Source organism: Phodopus roborovskii, unplaced genomic scaffold, assembly GCF_943737965.1.
Source record: "Phodopus roborovskii unplaced genomic scaffold, PHOROB, whole genome shotgun sequence".
Taxonomy (NCBI): Eukaryota; Metazoa; Chordata; class Mammalia; order Rodentia; family Cricetidae; genus Phodopus; species Phodopus roborovskii.
Window position 1 is genome coordinate 3973354 of NW_026126622.1, and position 18153 is coordinate 3991506.

The following is an 18153-nucleotide window of genomic DNA, read 5'->3' on the forward strand; positions in this document are numbered from 1 at the left end:
ATCTGCTGTGTCATGCCTTTTCCTCTGTCCATCAGCTGCAGCTTGTGTGTTGGGCAGGAAGCTGACAGCTTTAGGTAATTTGATTTTTTTTTTTAAATAACAGAACTAAGAGGAAGTTATATTATATTAGAAAACAAATGTTCAAGAGATCAATGTCATTTCAAAAAATTGGTATGGAGCATGTTCCTTGTGGATGTGGAGAGCATTAGTTACTGGGGGTCTAATGTACAGAACATGTCTGTTAAAATCTCTCTGCAAAATGGACCTGACCCTTTTGGCCATTCACTTTTCTTTTCTGGCTCTTGCAGACCTTGAAATTTGTAACCTTTGGGCATTAATTCATCATCTTTGTTGTTTCCTATTTTAAGTCATAGCCTATAAAACTTGTGCTTCCCAAAGGAGAAACAATCATCGTTATTATTCTTTATAACCATTATTTTAATGGTTGGAGATAGTTGGGATTATTTTGAAATCGGCTGTGTATCAGGTTGATTGTGGAAGCAGATCACCAATGCCCAGTGGGGCTTTTCTTGGATTATCTTCTTTGACTACCAGAAAGACCAAAGAAACAAAATGCCCACTAGCTCAGGTCTGATTGGCATATGGCTACCATTTTCATATCTTGCACAAGTCCTAGCAACTTTCAGACAAAGCTTCTGTGTCTCTGTAGGAAATCATGTTTGGTTGGCATTTTAAACTCTACTACTTTACCCGGTACCTAGGAGGCCCTAAATAAATCATAGTAAGCTCATACATACAGTCCAGACATATGGTTTGCTACTAATGTGTAGATGGTTGGTCTTTCTTGGTACTCAGCAAGCTAGGATCCCCATATCTTCTGTTTGCTGTTGACTTGGCTTTGGCTTGGGGATCTGTGTGTACAGATGTGATTTCATAAGCCGTAGAAATAAATTCCCTGGCTCACAGTCTTGTGCCTGTCTGCTCTAGTACACACTGTCCCCGGACTACTTGACATCTGACCCTGTCCTTTGCCTTAGTTTTTACAGTTACATTGTGTGTGTGTGTGTGTGTGTGTGTGTGTGTGTGTGTATGTGTGTGTGTGCGTGTGCGCGCGTGCTAGTAAGCTCTCATGTGTCAGGATGTGCCCATGGAGACTCTCCTCAATCTGCCATGCCCTGCCTTTCCCTGATAGAACACCATGTCTTTCTGACCTTGTTCTTCTTTTCTTTTTTTCAGACTGAGGTTTATGGACTGGCAAAGAAATGTAACTTGACAGAGCGCCAGGTTGAGAGATGGTTTAGGAGTCGGCGGAATCAAGACAGGCCTTGCAGGGTGAAGAAATTCCGGGAATCTTGGTAAGAAGGATGGGCAGCTTGTGCAGCACTGTCATAACCAAGGGTGTCATCGTGGCAGAGAGCACACTGACACTACGGGGGAGGTAACAAGCTGAAGCACAGAGTGTGATCTTACAAGAGGAGCAACACCCAGAGTTATTTCAAATGTGGAAAAAGATTTATTCCTTTTTTTTTTTTTTTGTTTTTTGTTTTTGTTTGTTTGTTTGTTTTTTTTTTTTTTTTTTTTGAGACAGAGTTTCTCTGTAGCTTTGGTGCCTGCCCTGGAACTCTCTCTGTAGACCAGCCTGGGCTGGAGCTCAGACATCTGCCTGCCTGCCTCTGCCTCCCAAGTGCTGAGATTAAAGGTGTGTGCCACTACTTCCCAGCTGAGATGTTATTCTTCCTATCCTTTATTCCCTAGCCTCTTCTGAGAGGACCAGATACCCACACTCTAAGGTGGACCCAATGCCTATGCAGACATTACTTAGCCTGTAGCCCAGGAAGTCCACAAATACATCTTAACTGGTGTTCTTCTTTCTTGGGCTGAGTTAGAAAGGCTCAAGACTTTCTCCCATGCCTGCTGTCCTTAAGGCTGGAGGAACAAGGGTGTGAGAATGTATCCTAGTGCATTTCCCTTGGAATATCACACATATACACAAAGGGTTTGATCATGCCCACCCTTGACTCTTCCTTCCACCCTTTCCCACGACCCTCTCAACACATTTCCCTCCTACTTCATGCATTCTTCTTTATTGCAATGATCCCCTGAGTGCAATGAGCACTGCCCATATGTGTGTGGGTGCATCCGAGCTTGGGTATCCTTCCACTGGCCATACCTCTGAAGATAAATGATTCTTCTCTGGAAACCATCAGCAGTAAATAGTTCTTCTGCTGGGGTGGGGCTCACGAGCCTCTCCTCCATCCACACAGAAATGCTGACCAGCTTGATCCTGTGCACGTTTGTTCTGCTGATGTGAGTTAACGCATGCAGTGGCCATGTCCTAGCAGAAGACAGTATTTTCCAGTACTTATCACTGTCCTCTGGCTCTTCCCTTCTTTTAGCCCCCTCTCCGGCAATGTTCACTGAGACTTATGGCAGAGGTTGACATTGATGTCCCAGTTAGGGCTGAGAACACCCAGTGATTACTAACTGGCTAGTATTAACTGTTGACCACCCCAGAAAGAAATTTTCTTGCCAGTTTTGAGAACGGCACTGAACTGTGGGGTTAAACATAAATATTTGGAAGGTATTTTATAACATGCACATTCAGCAAAGCAACAGTAGTAGTAGATTTCTCCCTAGGGCCTATGCCCCTCCTCCAACTGTAGGCTTTTGATTAGATTTATAGGAGCAGGAATGAATTCCCTCCCATGAATGGGAGGACAACCAATAGCTTTCTGGGCTTGAGGACTTATTCATGGGAAGGAATTCATTTTCTTTTCTCTTTCTTTTTTATTTTGTTTATTTTGAAAACTATTCAGCTTGTTACCCATTTCTTGATTGTATGGCTTATTTTGTTCTGTTTTGTTTGTTTGTTTTTTATTTATTTGGTTTTTGCAGACAGGGTTTCTCTGTGTAGCTTTGTAGACCAGGCTGGCTTCAAAGTCACAGAGATCCAATCCACCTGCCTCTGCCTCCCAAGTGCTGGGATTAAAGGTGTGTGCCACTATCACCCAGCTTGTTTTATTTATTTTTATAGTTCTTTATGTCATCTGTATAGTCACCCTGTCTGGTGCATAGTTTGCATTTCCTAAGCTATCTACATGTCTGCTCTTGAGTGACTATCATAGTGCTTTTACAGTTGCGGTTCTAGAGTATACTTTGAGATCAGGTATTACAATGTGTCCAGCATTGCTCTTTGCACTATTTGGGTTTTTGTGCTTCCATGTAGATCTTAGGCTAAAATGACAGCTAGGGTTTGTGCTTGTATTTATACTCTAGCATAAATGTTCTTCAAAGATTGTGGTGCCAGATTCCCTTTCCCCTCACATGTCAATCACTGTTATGGAAAACTGAAGCCTTTTCTTTCTTTTGGCAGCTGGCGATTTACATTTTACTTAATGATAACTGTGGCTGGAGTTGCATTTCTTTATGATGTAAGTTGTCCTTTTCATATCTTTGGAATTTGTCTTTAATTTAAAACATTTTTGGCCTATGAATTCTATTAATGCAAAGCTCTCACCTCCAAAGGCTTTATTCTGGAGTTTATTCTGGAGCCAAGTAAAAGTGGCCATGACCCAGAAACACAGATACAGGCTACCCCAAATTCCATCTTCCTGTGTGGCAATGCTTTCTTGAGGTTTCATAGTAACAAAACAAAGCAAATCATAATGAAAACACTTTTTAAATATGCTGGTGGAAACACAAGACCAGCAGGAAACACAAGAGCAAGGCAGGGATCTACATCTGAATGCCTAAATGCCATAAAGCAACCCTTTGAACCTTTGGTTGGTAGAAGATAAGGGTCTCTTTGCATATTACAAAGGATTTGCCTAATAGCCATAAAGATGGTAAATCACATATAGAGGTGGATAATTAGTGGACATTAATGGAGCTAATTATGCCCCAAGATAAATCGAAATTAGGTCCTGACCCACAACATTCCAACCTTTCCATTGAAATTCTAGTCAGTCAGCCTTACAGATAGCTCAAAGTAAATTGTCTTTCCCAAGGAACTTCATTCACAGTTCTTTTAGAACATAATACTCCAAAGTTAACCAGCTTGAGAAGTGTCTCCATAGAATCAAAATATTTTTCAGGCTATTGGTGTAGCTCAGTGGCAGAACACTTGTCTAGCACCAGCAGGGCCCAAAATAAGCCTCCTGGTGGTTTTTGGGTTTTTTGAGACAAGATTTCTCTGTGTAGCTTTAGAGCCTGTCCTGTAACTCACTCTATAGACCAGGCTGGTCTCGAACTCACAGAGATCCACCTAACTCTGCCTCCCAAGTTCTGGAATTAAAGGCATGTGCCACCACTGCCCAGCTTGCCTCCTGGTGTTTTATTGCTGTAATTGTTTCAAGAACTTTTTGCCTTTTCATTTATTCATTTATTTATTTATGTGCTTGCTTATTTTTTGTCTCTCTCTCTTTTTTTTGTTTTGTTTTTGTTTTTTTGTTTTTTGTTTTTTTGTTTTTTTTTTTTGAGGTTCTTAGTATGTGTCTGAGGCTGGGCTAGAACTCACTATAAAGTCATACCAGCCCCAAACTTGTAATCTCCCCATATCAACATCCCAAGTGCTGAGATTATAGACATTTGTTACTAACCCAACTCAAGGTACAGATATAATAACTGATCAAGACATTATTTTCTTCATGTATTTATTTGTCCAAAATAGTTCCTTCAACAAGACAGTCCTATTTTTGACCCCAGATTCACTGTAAGTAGTGAATTCACAGTGTTGTGTAGGAATGTGAATCAGTGCCCACAGAAATGCATGCAACAGAGCAAACAGGATCTGCACAAGAGAGCTAGTGCAATAGTGAACACCACAGGTGAGTCTGTGTGGCAGGAAACACAGGAGTCTGTGTGACAGCTTCCTGCTAAAACCAGCTTTTGACTGACAGTTGTGTCCATTCTCTTGGCTTGTCTTTTTTTCAGAAACCATGGGCGTATGACCTCTGGGAGGTTTGGCATGACTATCCCAAGCAGGTAAGTCATCCCTAACATAGCCGGCCACTCCCTAACTTCAGCACTGGGGTGAGACACCGCCCCAGATCTCCATGTGGGGCCTTTTTTGTTTCTGTGTTTGTTGTCTTTGTTTCTTTGTTTGTAGTCTGCTTGTTGGCCTTAAACTCAACACACATCTTGGTTGTCCTTGAACTTGTAATCCTCTGCCACCATTTCCAAAGTAACAAGCTAAAATTAGTCTTTTTAGCATGTTAGCCTCAGCATGAACAAACAAACAAACAGAAGTCAGAAAGTGGGCTGGAATGATGGCTCACTGGTTCAGAGCACTTGCTGCTCTTCCAAGACAACAAGGGTTTGAGTCTTAACTCACATATGGTGGCACACAACTGTCCACATCTCCAGTTCCAGGGGATCCAGTGTCTTCTTCTGACCTCTGCAGTAACCAGACACACATTAGGTCCTTACATACATGCAGGCAAAACATCCATACACATAAAGTAAAATAATAAAAATGAAATGAAACAACAGGGAAAGGGAACAAAAAAACACTAGAAAGAAAAGTCATGCTCAATACACAGGCCACAGTCTAGTCCTATTAATGCTAGGCCATTTCCTCACCTCAAGAGCATCCCTTATCATCTGGAACATAACTATCCTCAAGCCTAGTGTCAAAACTTGCCAGCCATTAGTTACTCATGATTTGGGTTGGCACTGGGGCCTAGACTAAGGGAAGCAGATCGGTTCCATTTATACATTCCAAGTCAGTTGGTGGCCTTACTCCTAATTTTATCAGCTGGAGTCTTTTCTGTGGCCTCTTTGGTATAATAGCACAACATTCTTTTTTGTTGTTGTTTTTTGTTTTTTGAGACAGGGTTTCTCTGTGGCTTTGGAGGCTGTCCTGGAACTAGCTCTTGTAGCCCAGGCTGGTCTTGAACTCACAGAGCTCCGACTGCCTCTGCCTCCTGAGTGCTGGGATTAAAGACCTGCACCACCACTGCCTGGCTAGCACAGCTTTCTTTAACAGTGCTCATGAAGTCTATGCTTGTATTACACTGACTACTCTACTCTCTTCTTGGCCAAGTACCAGGATTAAATCTATGGTCATTGTGGAAGGAGACCACGTAAGGCTGTAGATATTAAAAGGTCACATTCAATGGGTACATTAGATAACATGTCTCAAATCTGAGTTTGCTTCAACGTCTCAAGTAGCAGTAGAAGTTAAATTACTTTTATTCAGAAGACAATTTTAGAGTCCTTAAACAATTGTATATCTAACATAACTCACATTAAGCTAAAAATTAGGCATTTAAGCCACTGCAGCTTCCTGCAATTTTGATGAATACAAATGGGTTTCAGGAAATAGAAACACGTTGATTGTGAGGTCACATTTGGATGACTGTTTCCCTCTCCCTCAGCCTCTGCTGCCGTCTCAGTACTGGTACTACATTTTGGAGATGAGTTTTTATTGGTCACTGCTATTTAGCCTGGGCTATGATATCAAGAGGAAGGTAAGTGCTGCTATGCTTACAAAACTTGGTTTATCCATTCCTTCAAACTTCTTCATTCCTTTGTCCCTAATTCTACATGTAAATTGTAGTATGTGTATAGTTAGCTCTAGTCATTGGCTACTTTTGCTTTTGATAGTGGATAGACTAATTCAAATTATACTTATGTTCTGATGTCCTGATAAATGCCTATCACAAAACAGCTGTGTTCCTGGTCAATAAGAAAATAATTCTCCTCTGTTTTGTTTGGCTTTGGGGGGCAGGGTCCCCTAATGCACAAGAAAACCTTGTTAGTATAATGACTTTAACTCTACACTGTGTCTTTTACTTGATGGCAAACTTTATACAATTCTTTCTAATGATTTTAAAGCCTTTGGAATGACTACCCACTCCTTAATTACTTTGCTATCCCTATGAAAAACCTTGTTTTAAGCACATGTAGCTTTGCTTTATTTGCAGGGAAAACTGAGTCACAGGTATTCTTGATGTCACAAAGTGATACATTTCAGGGCTGTCTAGTTTACTGCATCACTGGCTCAGCTGTCATGTTAGACCCTTAGTGCAGCCACAAGGTCTCCTCAGCAAAGTGAATCAAAAAGACTATTGGTGCCTCAGGTCTTCATACAATAACTCAGCACAGAATTGTAGCATGCAGACATGTCTGTTTAATAAATAAAGTTAAGATCAGGTCAATATTAGATTAAATGGAGCTGCCTTATTAAATAATGTTCTTTGAGTTGAAGGGTAATGCAGCCATCACTAGTGGGTACACTGCAGTCCACAGATATCTTCAAAGAAAACTCATAGCATCTAAGAATACAGTGTACAGCACCATGGAAAGAGTAACAGAAGTTACAGTTAGATGACAAGTGTCCAGTGCTGTTTCAAAGTTAAATTACTTCATTAATAAGGGTTATATTTGCCCTGGCTCCCCCCATAAGAACTGTGTTAAGAAGGAGAAAAATGCATACATGCATACATACATACATACAATACTAAATGTCAAAACATTCAGATGTAAGTTACTGGTACCATTATTATTCTCTCTTCCAGTCACTAGGAAATAACTGCTTTTGCTTAATGGCTTCCATTTTCTCTCATTATGTAGGATTTCCTCGCTAATGTCATCCACCACCTGGCTGCCATTAGTCTGATGAGCTTCTCCTGGTGTGCTAATTATATCCGCAGTGGGACCCTCGTGATGCTGGTGCACGATGTGTCTGACATTTGGCTGGAGGTAAATGTTTGCCATTTAAAGAAATAATAATAGTGCCATGCTCTGCTTTTCACTAAGTGCTCACAGAAAAAATTATCTTTGAGTGATTTGGCAGAGTCCTTTGTCCTGAAAACAGATGAAATCTAAAAAGGTATGGGCTCCCAGACCCTTTGACATGAAGCCTCTCAGTGTCTGTTTGCAGTCTCTGTGCTGTGGGAGCCAGAGGCTGGTCTGTGGAATTGTGTTCATGGCAGCTGCATGCTGCTGCCCATTCAGGAAGTGATGTGAGATACTCAAATGAGAAACCAAGTCAAATTTTTTAAGAGGCAAAGCTTGGAAATGTTTGCTTTCTGGATTCCCAAAGTTGGACAGCTCCTTCTGCTACTTTAGCCAGTGGCTGGCCGCTTGTTGAATACCTCCAATCCTTCTTGCTTTAGGAAATGCCAATTGATGTTTATAAAACAGCATCTGTTTTCTAATGGAGAAAGAAGGCTTAGAGTGTGTCTGGAAGCAGAGAAAATTAAGACAAAAGCCTTCCTATTTCTATATCACACAAAATATGAGGAGCAAAGGCATGGCAGGGCAATATATTTCTCTACCTCTCTGTTAGCATCAGTCCCTGTTGACATGGGGCTGTGGTTGAATGGTACCATTTCTGTCAGGTCGCCTGCTATTATTATACAACAGCATTTCCCAGGACCAGTTTATGATTCACTTATGAGAAACCCAAGTGAAACAATGCTAAACTTCTTTACACTTGGGGTTGCTCCTTGCAGTGCTAATAATTGGATATAAGTTGATATGGAAGAAATTAAACTTAATAGAATTTCCTTCTTTCAGATTGGGGTTCAGCCAACTTTTGATAAAGGGTCAGAGAATAAATCTAGTTTTTGGGCTTCATGTGATTTATGTCATATATTCTTTTTTTTTCTGTGTTTTTATATACTTCTAAAAATATGAGAACCATTCTTTGGCCTGACCAGCTTTAGCTCATGAACTGGAAGGGAGTTTGTCCAACCCTGTTTAAGAAGTAATCAGAAGTTTGATGTCATGTCAAGGCAACTGGCCCCTGTGACACATTTGTAAACTTTCCTCAGCACAGAGTGGTGGGCAAGGTCATCACGTGCCTCAGCACAGCTCAGCAGAGCAGGGCTGGGCCAGGGTTGTGTCACACTGCTTTCTGAACACAGCCACCTCTGTGTTCTAATCCCAGTGGCCTTGGCTGAAAAGGAAGGCTACATTAGGCCCGAGTTAAGAATTATATATGCTTGTCTTGCTTCTGAACACTCATTTGCTCAGCTTTGGTGTGTGCTCAGCATGAAACGCCTCCATTGTGTTTTTAAGGGAAAGCTAGATGTTGAAGCTGGGTCTGAAAGCTTCGTTTTCCCAGCCTTCTCTCTACTGTCTCAGAGACGTGTCCCTAAGAGACATGGGCAAATTACTTATTGTTTTGTTTCCTAGCCTCAGCTGTAACATGAGAAGTCATATCAGCCCCGTATGGTATATTATAATATTTACCTCATTACTGTTTGAAAATTTTCCAAGTCCTTAGGTAAAAAACAGGAAAAAAAAATTCATGTCAGACTTAGAGATCCTTTCATGGTTAAAACACAACCTCAGCCTCATGTTGTTACTAGTCATGAATCATTCTTGATTCACAAGCCATGAGCTAACTCAGGCTCGTACACAAAACTAGTGTCGCCCGTCCATCAGCAGCTGGGGATAGGGACAATGCTGCATGGTGGTGGCAGGGGCCTCCTTTTGGTGTTTGCCCAAGGATGTATGACCAATGGTTTCTTTGAATAGTTGTCACATGTTTGCTTTCTCAATCAAGCTCTAATTGAACCCAGACCTGGCACCACATTTGCTCCTGTAGATTTTCCCCAAATTATAGCCTGCTAATCTTTGGAAGTTTCCAAGATAGGTGGTGTACCTCCTTAGCTCTGTCTTTGCAACAACAAAAAAAGCTTCAACACCTACAATACTTTCTTATACGTGCTCTATTTATTGCCTTCTCTTGGCATATTTCTGATCCTCTGTTACTCTCTATGTCCAAATTGATACCCAGAACCCAACATTTTTATGTGTGTATATTACACACATAAAATATATATAAAAATATATTATACAGGGCTGTGATTTATATGTCATCATTACACAGTCCAGAAGGTGGTTGAGGTATTTCTGCCCAACAGTACCATTCTGCTCTCCAGAATGGGCTCACACAGATTCTGATACCTGTGCACATATCCAACTTCCCACCTTGGCCTGGCTTCTGACCTTGAATATATAGCTACGTCCTCCATTCTAGTCATTCTAAGACTGCGCTTTGCCTCTTACCCTGCCCCCACTCTTTAGGTACATTGGCTCTCTATGTTAGCTGCCAAAGCTATTCCTATTGTACCCTCTGTTACCCCATAAGGTGTTAATGTCATCATCCTTTGGGAGTTTTGGAAAGTATGGAAAATGCCATTCAGATGCACCTGGAGGACACACATGTTGCTTTTCTTGTTGGAGGAGGGCCTTGAGCCTCCAGGATATAATTTCTGAACCTTTCAAGTCTAAACTATGCTTAGTGATGTCTTGTGTTAGTGATGTCTTTGTTGATGATAAAGTACCATGACTAAGAGTGATTTAAGAAGGAGTTCATTATGGTGTATGGTTCTAGATGGTTAAATATCCACACAGTGGAGAAGACATGGCAGCAGGTTCAAGAAGCTAAATGATTATATCTCAAGTACACACAGAAAACAGAAAGAGGAGGAGGAAGGAAGCATGGGGGGAGAGAAAGAAGAGAGAGAGAGAGAGGGAGAGAGAGAGAGCACAAAAAGTGGACCAAGAGTATAAACCCTCAAAGCTATACACAGTGTTGTACTTCCTTCAGCAAGGCTAGATCTCCTAAAAGCTCCATAACCTCCCCAAACAATGCCACCAATTGATGACCAAGCTTTCAAATACATGAGCCTATGGGGGACCATTCCCATCTAAACTACCATACTCCCTAATGGGTGGCCTGTACACCAGGGACTCCTACCTGTTCCTCACCTTCCACTTTATCTTCAAGTGTGGGTTTCATGGGAGAGTGTAATAGAGCATTGTTAATGCTGTGTTGATGGCAGCATTCTAGCCAAGTCACATTTCACTTCTGTTCCAGGCTCTCTCCAGACCAGCTCCCCTCTCAAAGACAGGGAGGTACAAAACACATGCTAGGATTCACTGTGCTGACTTCTAGTGCTTTAGAAAGACATACCTTTGTTGTAGTGACTTATCATATCTTTTTGAGATATTATGGAAATTTTCAAACATAGGAACACAGAGCTTTCCTCTACCTTTAAGGATTATCATTATGGCTAATCTCATTTAATCTGTGTCACTAGCCACAACTCAGACCTTTCCCAGGTTGCTTCCAAACAGGTCCTCATACAGTTCTTTTTAAAAATTGATGCTGTGAGCATTTAATTGACGGTAGTTTCCCTCTTCATTTTCAGTCTGCTAAGATGTTTTCATATGCTGGATGGAAGCAGACCTGCAATATCCTATTTCTCATCTTCTCTATCGTGTTCTTCATCAGCCGATTCATCATTTTCCCATTCTGGTGAGTAGACAAAGGTACCATTTTCCACCTTATAATGTTATGATGCCATCCCCTCATCTTCCCAGTTATTTCTGCCAAATTCAGCTGGATAGACAATGCGTTGGAGCCTTTCATGTTAAGCATGAAAGTGTTCTTAGTTAGTGTTCTTCTCAGTGAAAACTGAGGACAAGGGCACAATGGATCTTTTCACCCAAAGGCTGGGTCCTGGCCCTTCCAAAGACCAAGTAATCCTTCTATGATGCTGGGGTCAGCTTAATACCCTGGTGCTGCCACAGAGCAAAGGGACTTGTGTAGTGGAAGCAAGAGTCTGTGGGAGCTCAGAGCACTCCCTTGAGGTAGCGCTTTGGAGTACTGTACCTGTGGAGAGGAGATAGTTTCAGCTAACTGAACTCTGCCCCCTCGGGTAGGCTGCCCTGTGAGGAGCTCCTGACCAGCTGTGCCTTCTGTTGTCTTCTGTCACTGCTTTCTTAAGGACAATGAAAATGATCACTCATTAGACCATAGCATCTTAGGGGCCAGCCTATTCACTTAGTCCAAATCCCTTTATTCCTTACTCACTTAGAAATCATTTGGAGTGTGTAACATGGCAGCCTGTGTTTACCTCACCAGTAGCAGTTTTCCCTTTTCTTCTTCCTCCCTTACACACACACACACACGCGCACGCGCACACACACACACACACTTGTGAGTCATTTGGAAGTTCTAAATATCAACTTAATAATCTTTTACCCTAAATCTAAATCCTTCTGCATTCATGTCTTAGGAGCAGGGACAGTCTTTTTTGTTGTTGTTGTTTTTGGTTTTTTGAGATAGTTTCTTTGTGTAACTTTGGAACCTATCCTTGCACTGGCTCTGTTGACCAGGCTGGCCTTGAACTCACAGAGATCCGCCTGCCTCTGCCTCCCAAGTACTGGGATTAAACACGTGTGCCACCACCATCCAGCCAGGGGACAGTCTTTTACAAAATCACAACATAGCTTTTAATTGCAGAAAATGTTTCAATCTACTTTCCACGTTAGGATTTTAACAACCCTACTTTCTTTTTATTGCTCCCCCACCACAACATGGAACCAGGGCATGTGTTGCAAGCAGAAGACATTTATCTGAAACAGTTTATTTGTTTTGTTTTGCTTTGCTTTTTTGTTTTGTTTTGTTTTGTTTTTACTAGTTTTTTTGTTCCTTATGTCATTGTTGCAGCATTTAGATCCCATACTTACAGTACATGTGAAGGAGCCAACACCAGGAGCTGGGGAAATGTTCGGGGGGGGGGGGGTAAAGTGTTGCCATGCAAGTGTCAGGATCAGTTTGGACCATCCAGCACCTGAAAACAATAAGAATGAAAAAACCTGGTGGGCGGGTGGGGCTGCCTGCAATCTCAGCAGGAGAGGCAGAGGCTCCCGTGGCATCAAGCTAAGACTCCACACATATGCAAACATGTATACAGGTGTATGCACACGCGCGCGCGCGCCCACACACACACACACACTTAAAAGAAAAGAACTACAACCAGAAACAGCAAAAGTAGGGCCTTTGGGATACAGAGCAAAACTCTTTGCTCTTTTCAGGCAGATTTGGGGTTGAATGTAGGGCTGGATTCTAGGCAAGCTGTCTCCCACTGAGCTATAAGCCACCACCCAGTACACACCTTTCCATTATAGTTGCTGAACCAGAGGGTGAAGAGTTTGTCTTCGCTGAGTGTCTATTACATTGTCTTCATCTATACCATACCCGGAACCCCAAGACATGCCAAGCATGCCAAACATGGCTTCATCTCCAGAACCAGCCACTGGTGTCATAAGAACGAAAAATTCTCACCCTCCCTCAATCAGTGAGGAAAACACAACACAGACACCTGACACCTACAATCAGAAATTTCCACTTGGAAAATAGAACTTGTGGGTGGATGTTGGCAAAACCAGCTACTACTTATAGCAAAACTGTGACTTGTTTAAACTATGTCGACTCAATTGGTTAAGAGTGAGGAGAGGAAGCAGAACCAAATACAGAGAAAAGGCCGAGCGGGCAGTCAGATGCACAGTAGCAGCTCTGCAGTTTGGAAAGAGAAAGTTCTGTGGGTCCAGGGCTCCCCTCCACCCCGCCATGTAAAGGAAAACCGCCTTCAGCTGCTATAAAGTAGAAACATGGTAAAGTGGGGAGTAAATGGCATGCATGTCTGCACTCATGTCAGGACACGGGGATGGGGTGGGGGAGGGGTGGGGGGAGGGGTGGGGGAGGGGTGCAATGCCACGATGGCTTTTCTTGTTATTCTTTAAACAGAAGAGAAGCCGTGCAAAATGAGATTCGGTCCTTAGAAATGACAGACCAAGGCCACCCTCACCATGCTCCCTCCCCTCCATGCCCTCTGTCCTCCCACAGAGAATGCTCAGAAGGCACATCCCACTTGGCCCTCCTCCCAGCCTGATCTCCACTCTGAAGTGCCTCCTTCCCCAGCCTAGCCAGTTCTGCAGCTCCCACATGGGGCTGCTCTAACTGTGTCTCTGTTGGGCCTCTTGTTTAGGAGAGGAAGGCCCTGGAAGCAGTTGAATCAGAATGGCAGTGAGGGCGATAGCTCTAATTGCCATGCTTTGAGAGTTTACTGTGCAGAGCCCTTCTGAAGGCACCAACGTCAGTGCCATAACTCCAAGATGGGGTGGGCAAGAAGTTTTCATTTTACAGATGAACTGGGGACCAGCCGGGTAGAGGCACTCCCTGAAATCTGTGACCTCTGTGGCTCCCGCCTTTACCCGCCCCCCCCATGCCCCTCTGCATCCAGCTCACCTCCCCACCAGAGCATATGCATTTCAATGGTGGCTTTCTATTTTCCAGATGCTCAGCAAGTTTGCTAGGTAGGCTATGGGTCTATGGTGCTTCCAGGTCACAGGGGTGTGGTGAGTTCCACCTAACCCATGACTGAGGAACCAGGACAAATAGCATCATGCCATGAATCCAGCTCTGAAGAGCTTTGCCAGGTGCTTCAATTCCTATCCAAAATCAACTTGTCCCTTTGCCCTTAAAAGGAAGGCCATACCCAAGTTACCTGGATGTGAAAGTCTGTAAGACCCTCAGAATGAAGAGTCTCCCAGTTTTGGTCAGTACCCCCAAGAACTCAATGGCCAGTCCAGCTGATGCAACACGCAAGAGGCTTTAATAAACAGGAATCGTTTGCGCAAACAGGCTCCCTCAGCACACAGGCTAGAGAGAAGCATCATGTTCCCCGCACAGGCATTTTTAAAGGCAAAACCCACAAGCTTAGGGAGGGGGTGTGACCCTCTGTCCGGACCCTTTGATTCCGGATGGTCTTGCTGTTAGGGTCAGCAGACCTTAGGGCCTTGGAGTGTGCTAATTAATCTTGTCTGTGCAAACAGGGGTTGCAGCTATCTCTTTGTTTCTTAAGGACCCTGTTTACCACCTGCTGACTCACTGAAAGGAGGGGCAGTGTGAATTCTTGGTATCTTGCTATCTCAGGGCTGGTGGTTAGCAAATACTGCCCAGCATTCCAATTATTTGGGCTTTATTTCATTTCTTTGCTAGTTTAAGTCTTTCAAGGCTACACGTGAATATCTCCACCCACCTCCTGCTCCTCTCTCCATTAAAGGAGTTTTAAGCTACAGAGCTCCCAACATGGAGGGAACTGCCACTGAGGCTTTTTCAGTCCCCTGAATGTTCCATCGTGCTGCCCTAGGGGTTTCTGTATATGCAGCAAAAATATTCGCCCCCGGAATCCTCTCATCCGCCTTCACTTTGCACAGGCAGAAGCAGGGAAGTCAGTATCACTTTAGCTAGAATCTTCTTCCATGCCCCACACCCTACTCTCTTTACATGAATTACAGTGAGCAATTTATGTATTTGCTAGTTCACATTTTTTGGTACAGTATGGAAAGAACATTTTCTAGTATCCTCCTTTGTCAGTTTTGACACTGACAGATTTCTGACAGAGGAATGGATGAGGGAACGGGACCTGGAGGAGAAAGGAGAGCACAGATGACCACAGGTTGCAGCTATGGCTTTGGGAATCTGCCTGCTGGTGAGGCACACTCATGAGACAGCTGTCACCACAAAGCCAGTTGAAGTCAGCCCAGAGACCCAGGGGAAAGTTATAAAATCAGGGATAACCAGAGTAGCGTGGAGACTCTTATTATGGAGAGGTAAACAGACACAGAAATATAAAAACATCATGATATGGGCTGCATGTTGGTCTGTGGTAGAGTCTTGCCCCACATACACCAGGCCCAATCCTCACCACTGGAAGGAAAAAAAGAGGGTATAGCAACTTGTAAGTTGTCCTCAATTAGTAAATAACCTCATACCCATGGGGAGGGAGAGTCACTGTATTTAAGTTCATCATTTAAGTTTAGACAATGAATATAGGCTAATACATTTCTTAAAGGAAAATTGATATACATAGAATTCACCAAAGAACAGGTGAAAATTAGTAACATGTAAATATGGTAGCCTCATCTGAGATAAAAAGTCAATATATACAGGCAATGCTCTTTTCCACGGAGACTGACAAAACATGGTGTTGCTCAGGATCTGAGGGAGTGGTGCCGTCATGCTGGGCACAAGAACAAAAGTTGGGTGGTCTTGCAGGAAAGCAGCTGAGCAAAATATTACCACGCTCAATGAGTGCAGTGTCTGATGGGTCCAGGATTTTAGCTTCTCTAAAAGAAGACTCAAAACAATCTCAATAACATGCATTTCAAGTAATTTTCACCATGTTCTTTATAATATAGATTTGGAAGGAACTTATCTATCTTATCAGGAAAGAATTAAGTTGCAGTGTGTTTGTGAAATGGATCTTGTACAGCTGTTACGTAGAATGATGTGTGGCAGATAATGGTAAACTATGGCTTAGGGTCAACTCTAGGTCACACTCTGGTTTGTTAATAAGTTTTATTGTGACTCACCCAGCCACACATTAATTTATATGTAAGGTGCCATATAGTTGCTGTTTTCTTACAATGTCAGGATTAAGTAGTTGTAACACAGAGAGCAGATGACCCGTGGCCTTATCTTTTCTTTCTTTCTTTTTTTTTTTTTGTTTTTACTACTTTTTTTTGAGGTTATAGTATAATTACATCATTTCTCTTTCCTTTCCTTTCCTCCCTTCAAACTCTCCCATATTCTCTTTTAAATTCATGATCTTTTTTATTTTTAAATAATTTATTTTTGTTTTTTTTATGTATATTGATGTTTTTCCTACATGTTTGTTTGATCTTGTAGTTACAGATAGTTGTGAGCTGCCATGTGGGTGCTGGAAATTGAGCCTGAGTCCCCTGGAAGAATAATCAGCTCTTAACTGCTGAGCCATCTCTCTAGCCCCCCTTATGGTATTTTTTTCCATTAATTATTGTTACTTATGTATTTGTATTATTATATACATATATATTTCTTAATACATAAATCAGCCTGTAGAATATCGTATGTACATATTTTTTCAGTGCAGACCATTTGGTGTTGGTTGGCCAGTGGGTGTGCTCTTCCTTGAGGAAGACTGTGTCTCCAGATGTTAGCATTTCTTAGTTGCCTGTAGTTCTTTGTGTAGGATTGGGGTCTTGGAGTCTTTCTCTATCCACGTTAGTCTGTTGTGGTTGTCCTTGTTCATGTCATACTGGGGCAATCATATTGGTGAAACGTTATAGGTGTAACTTCTGTCATTACTAGAAGACACAATATCAGAGCAAACCTCCACCCCATTTTCTTCAGTGATCCCAGATTCCTAAGAGAGTTGTCTTGTAGCTGTGTCCACTGAGACTGAGCTCTGTGACTGCAGTCTGGTTGGTTGTGGTCTTCTGCTATGGTCTCAGTCTGTTGCAAAGAGCAAGTTTCCTTGATAAAGGTTAAGAACTGTACTTGTCTGTGGGTATAAGGACTAATTTTAGACTGTATTTAGGGATTATACTGGCTTGGTGAAGTGACAGAATGTGGCATCTCCTTCATTATCTGTGACATCACTGGCTCTGGGTAGAACACACAAGTTTGCTTGATTCTAATACATAGCTACATTCATTGACATGAAAAATTCTCTGTGACATGGAGTAGGAAAAAGTCAGGGTCCCAAATCATACATGCAGTGTTTCTCTGATATATAAAACCCTGTGAGTGAAAGATACATGCTAACATCTGCAAGTTGTGCAAGTTCTGGGTGTTTTTAAAACCTCTTCACATTTTATGTATTTTTTGAATCCTAAGTGGACAATAAAGTTATATTTTTGAGTTAAAAAGCAAACCTGAGAAATGTCTGCATAAAAAATGGGTAAATTATACAATGAGTTTTTGAGCAGGCAGAACTTGAGCTGATTGATCACTCACACAAGAGGAAGCAGTTGCTGAGTAGACATAGAGGATCTTCACAGACTTGCAAAACCTGTTTAAATTGTGCTGTTTTTTTTTTTTTTTAAATTAGGAAACCTTAAACCCACCAGATACTTATGGGGAGATAAACTGTTCATGAATTTCTGATGACTTTATAATCTGTAATTTTAGAAAATAATGTGGCAGTGTTTGATACTCTCCAAAATGCACCTTTAATGTACATTTTGAATACACTTGTAAGATTTTCCACTTGGAAAAGACTGGATGCATTGAGCTTTTTGAACAGCATAAAATGATTTTGGTATAAATGAATTTAAATGGTATCTTGGTCACTATTCTATTGCTGTGAAGAGACACCAGGACCAAGGCAACTCTTCTAAAAGAAAGCCTTTAGCTGAAGGCTTGCTTACAGTTTCAGAGGGTCAGTTCGTTATCGTCATGGCAGGAAGCATGGTGGCGTGCAGATGGACATGGTGCTGGAGGAGCTGAGAGTTCTACATCCTGTCCATAAGCAGAGAGAGAAACACTGGGCCCAGCATGGGCTTTAAAAAAATCCTCAAAGCCCACCTCCATTGACACACTTCCTCCCACAAGGCCAC

At 42.2% G+C, this 18153-nt stretch overlaps 1 protein-coding gene across 3 annotated transcripts in view; it reads left to right on the forward strand.

Annotated features, from left to right (window-relative positions):
* Lins1 (lines homolog 1) overlaps window positions 1-18153 on the forward strand; it is a 132576-nt gene that overhangs the window by 86594 nt on the left and 27829 nt on the right. For all 3 annotated transcript variants that reach the window (XM_051206486.1, XM_051206485.1, XM_051206487.1), the window contains 6 exons: window positions 1198-1316; window positions 3335-3392; window positions 4894-4944; window positions 6339-6431; window positions 7537-7665; window positions 11133-11239. In XM_051206486.1, the coding sequence (XP_051062443.1) occupies window positions 1198-1316; window positions 3335-3392; window positions 4894-4944; window positions 6339-6431; window positions 7537-7665; window positions 11133-11239 (557 nt within the window). The remainder of the gene's footprint in view (window positions 1-1197; window positions 1317-3334; window positions 3393-4893; window positions 4945-6338; window positions 6432-7536; window positions 7666-11132; window positions 11240-18153) is intronic.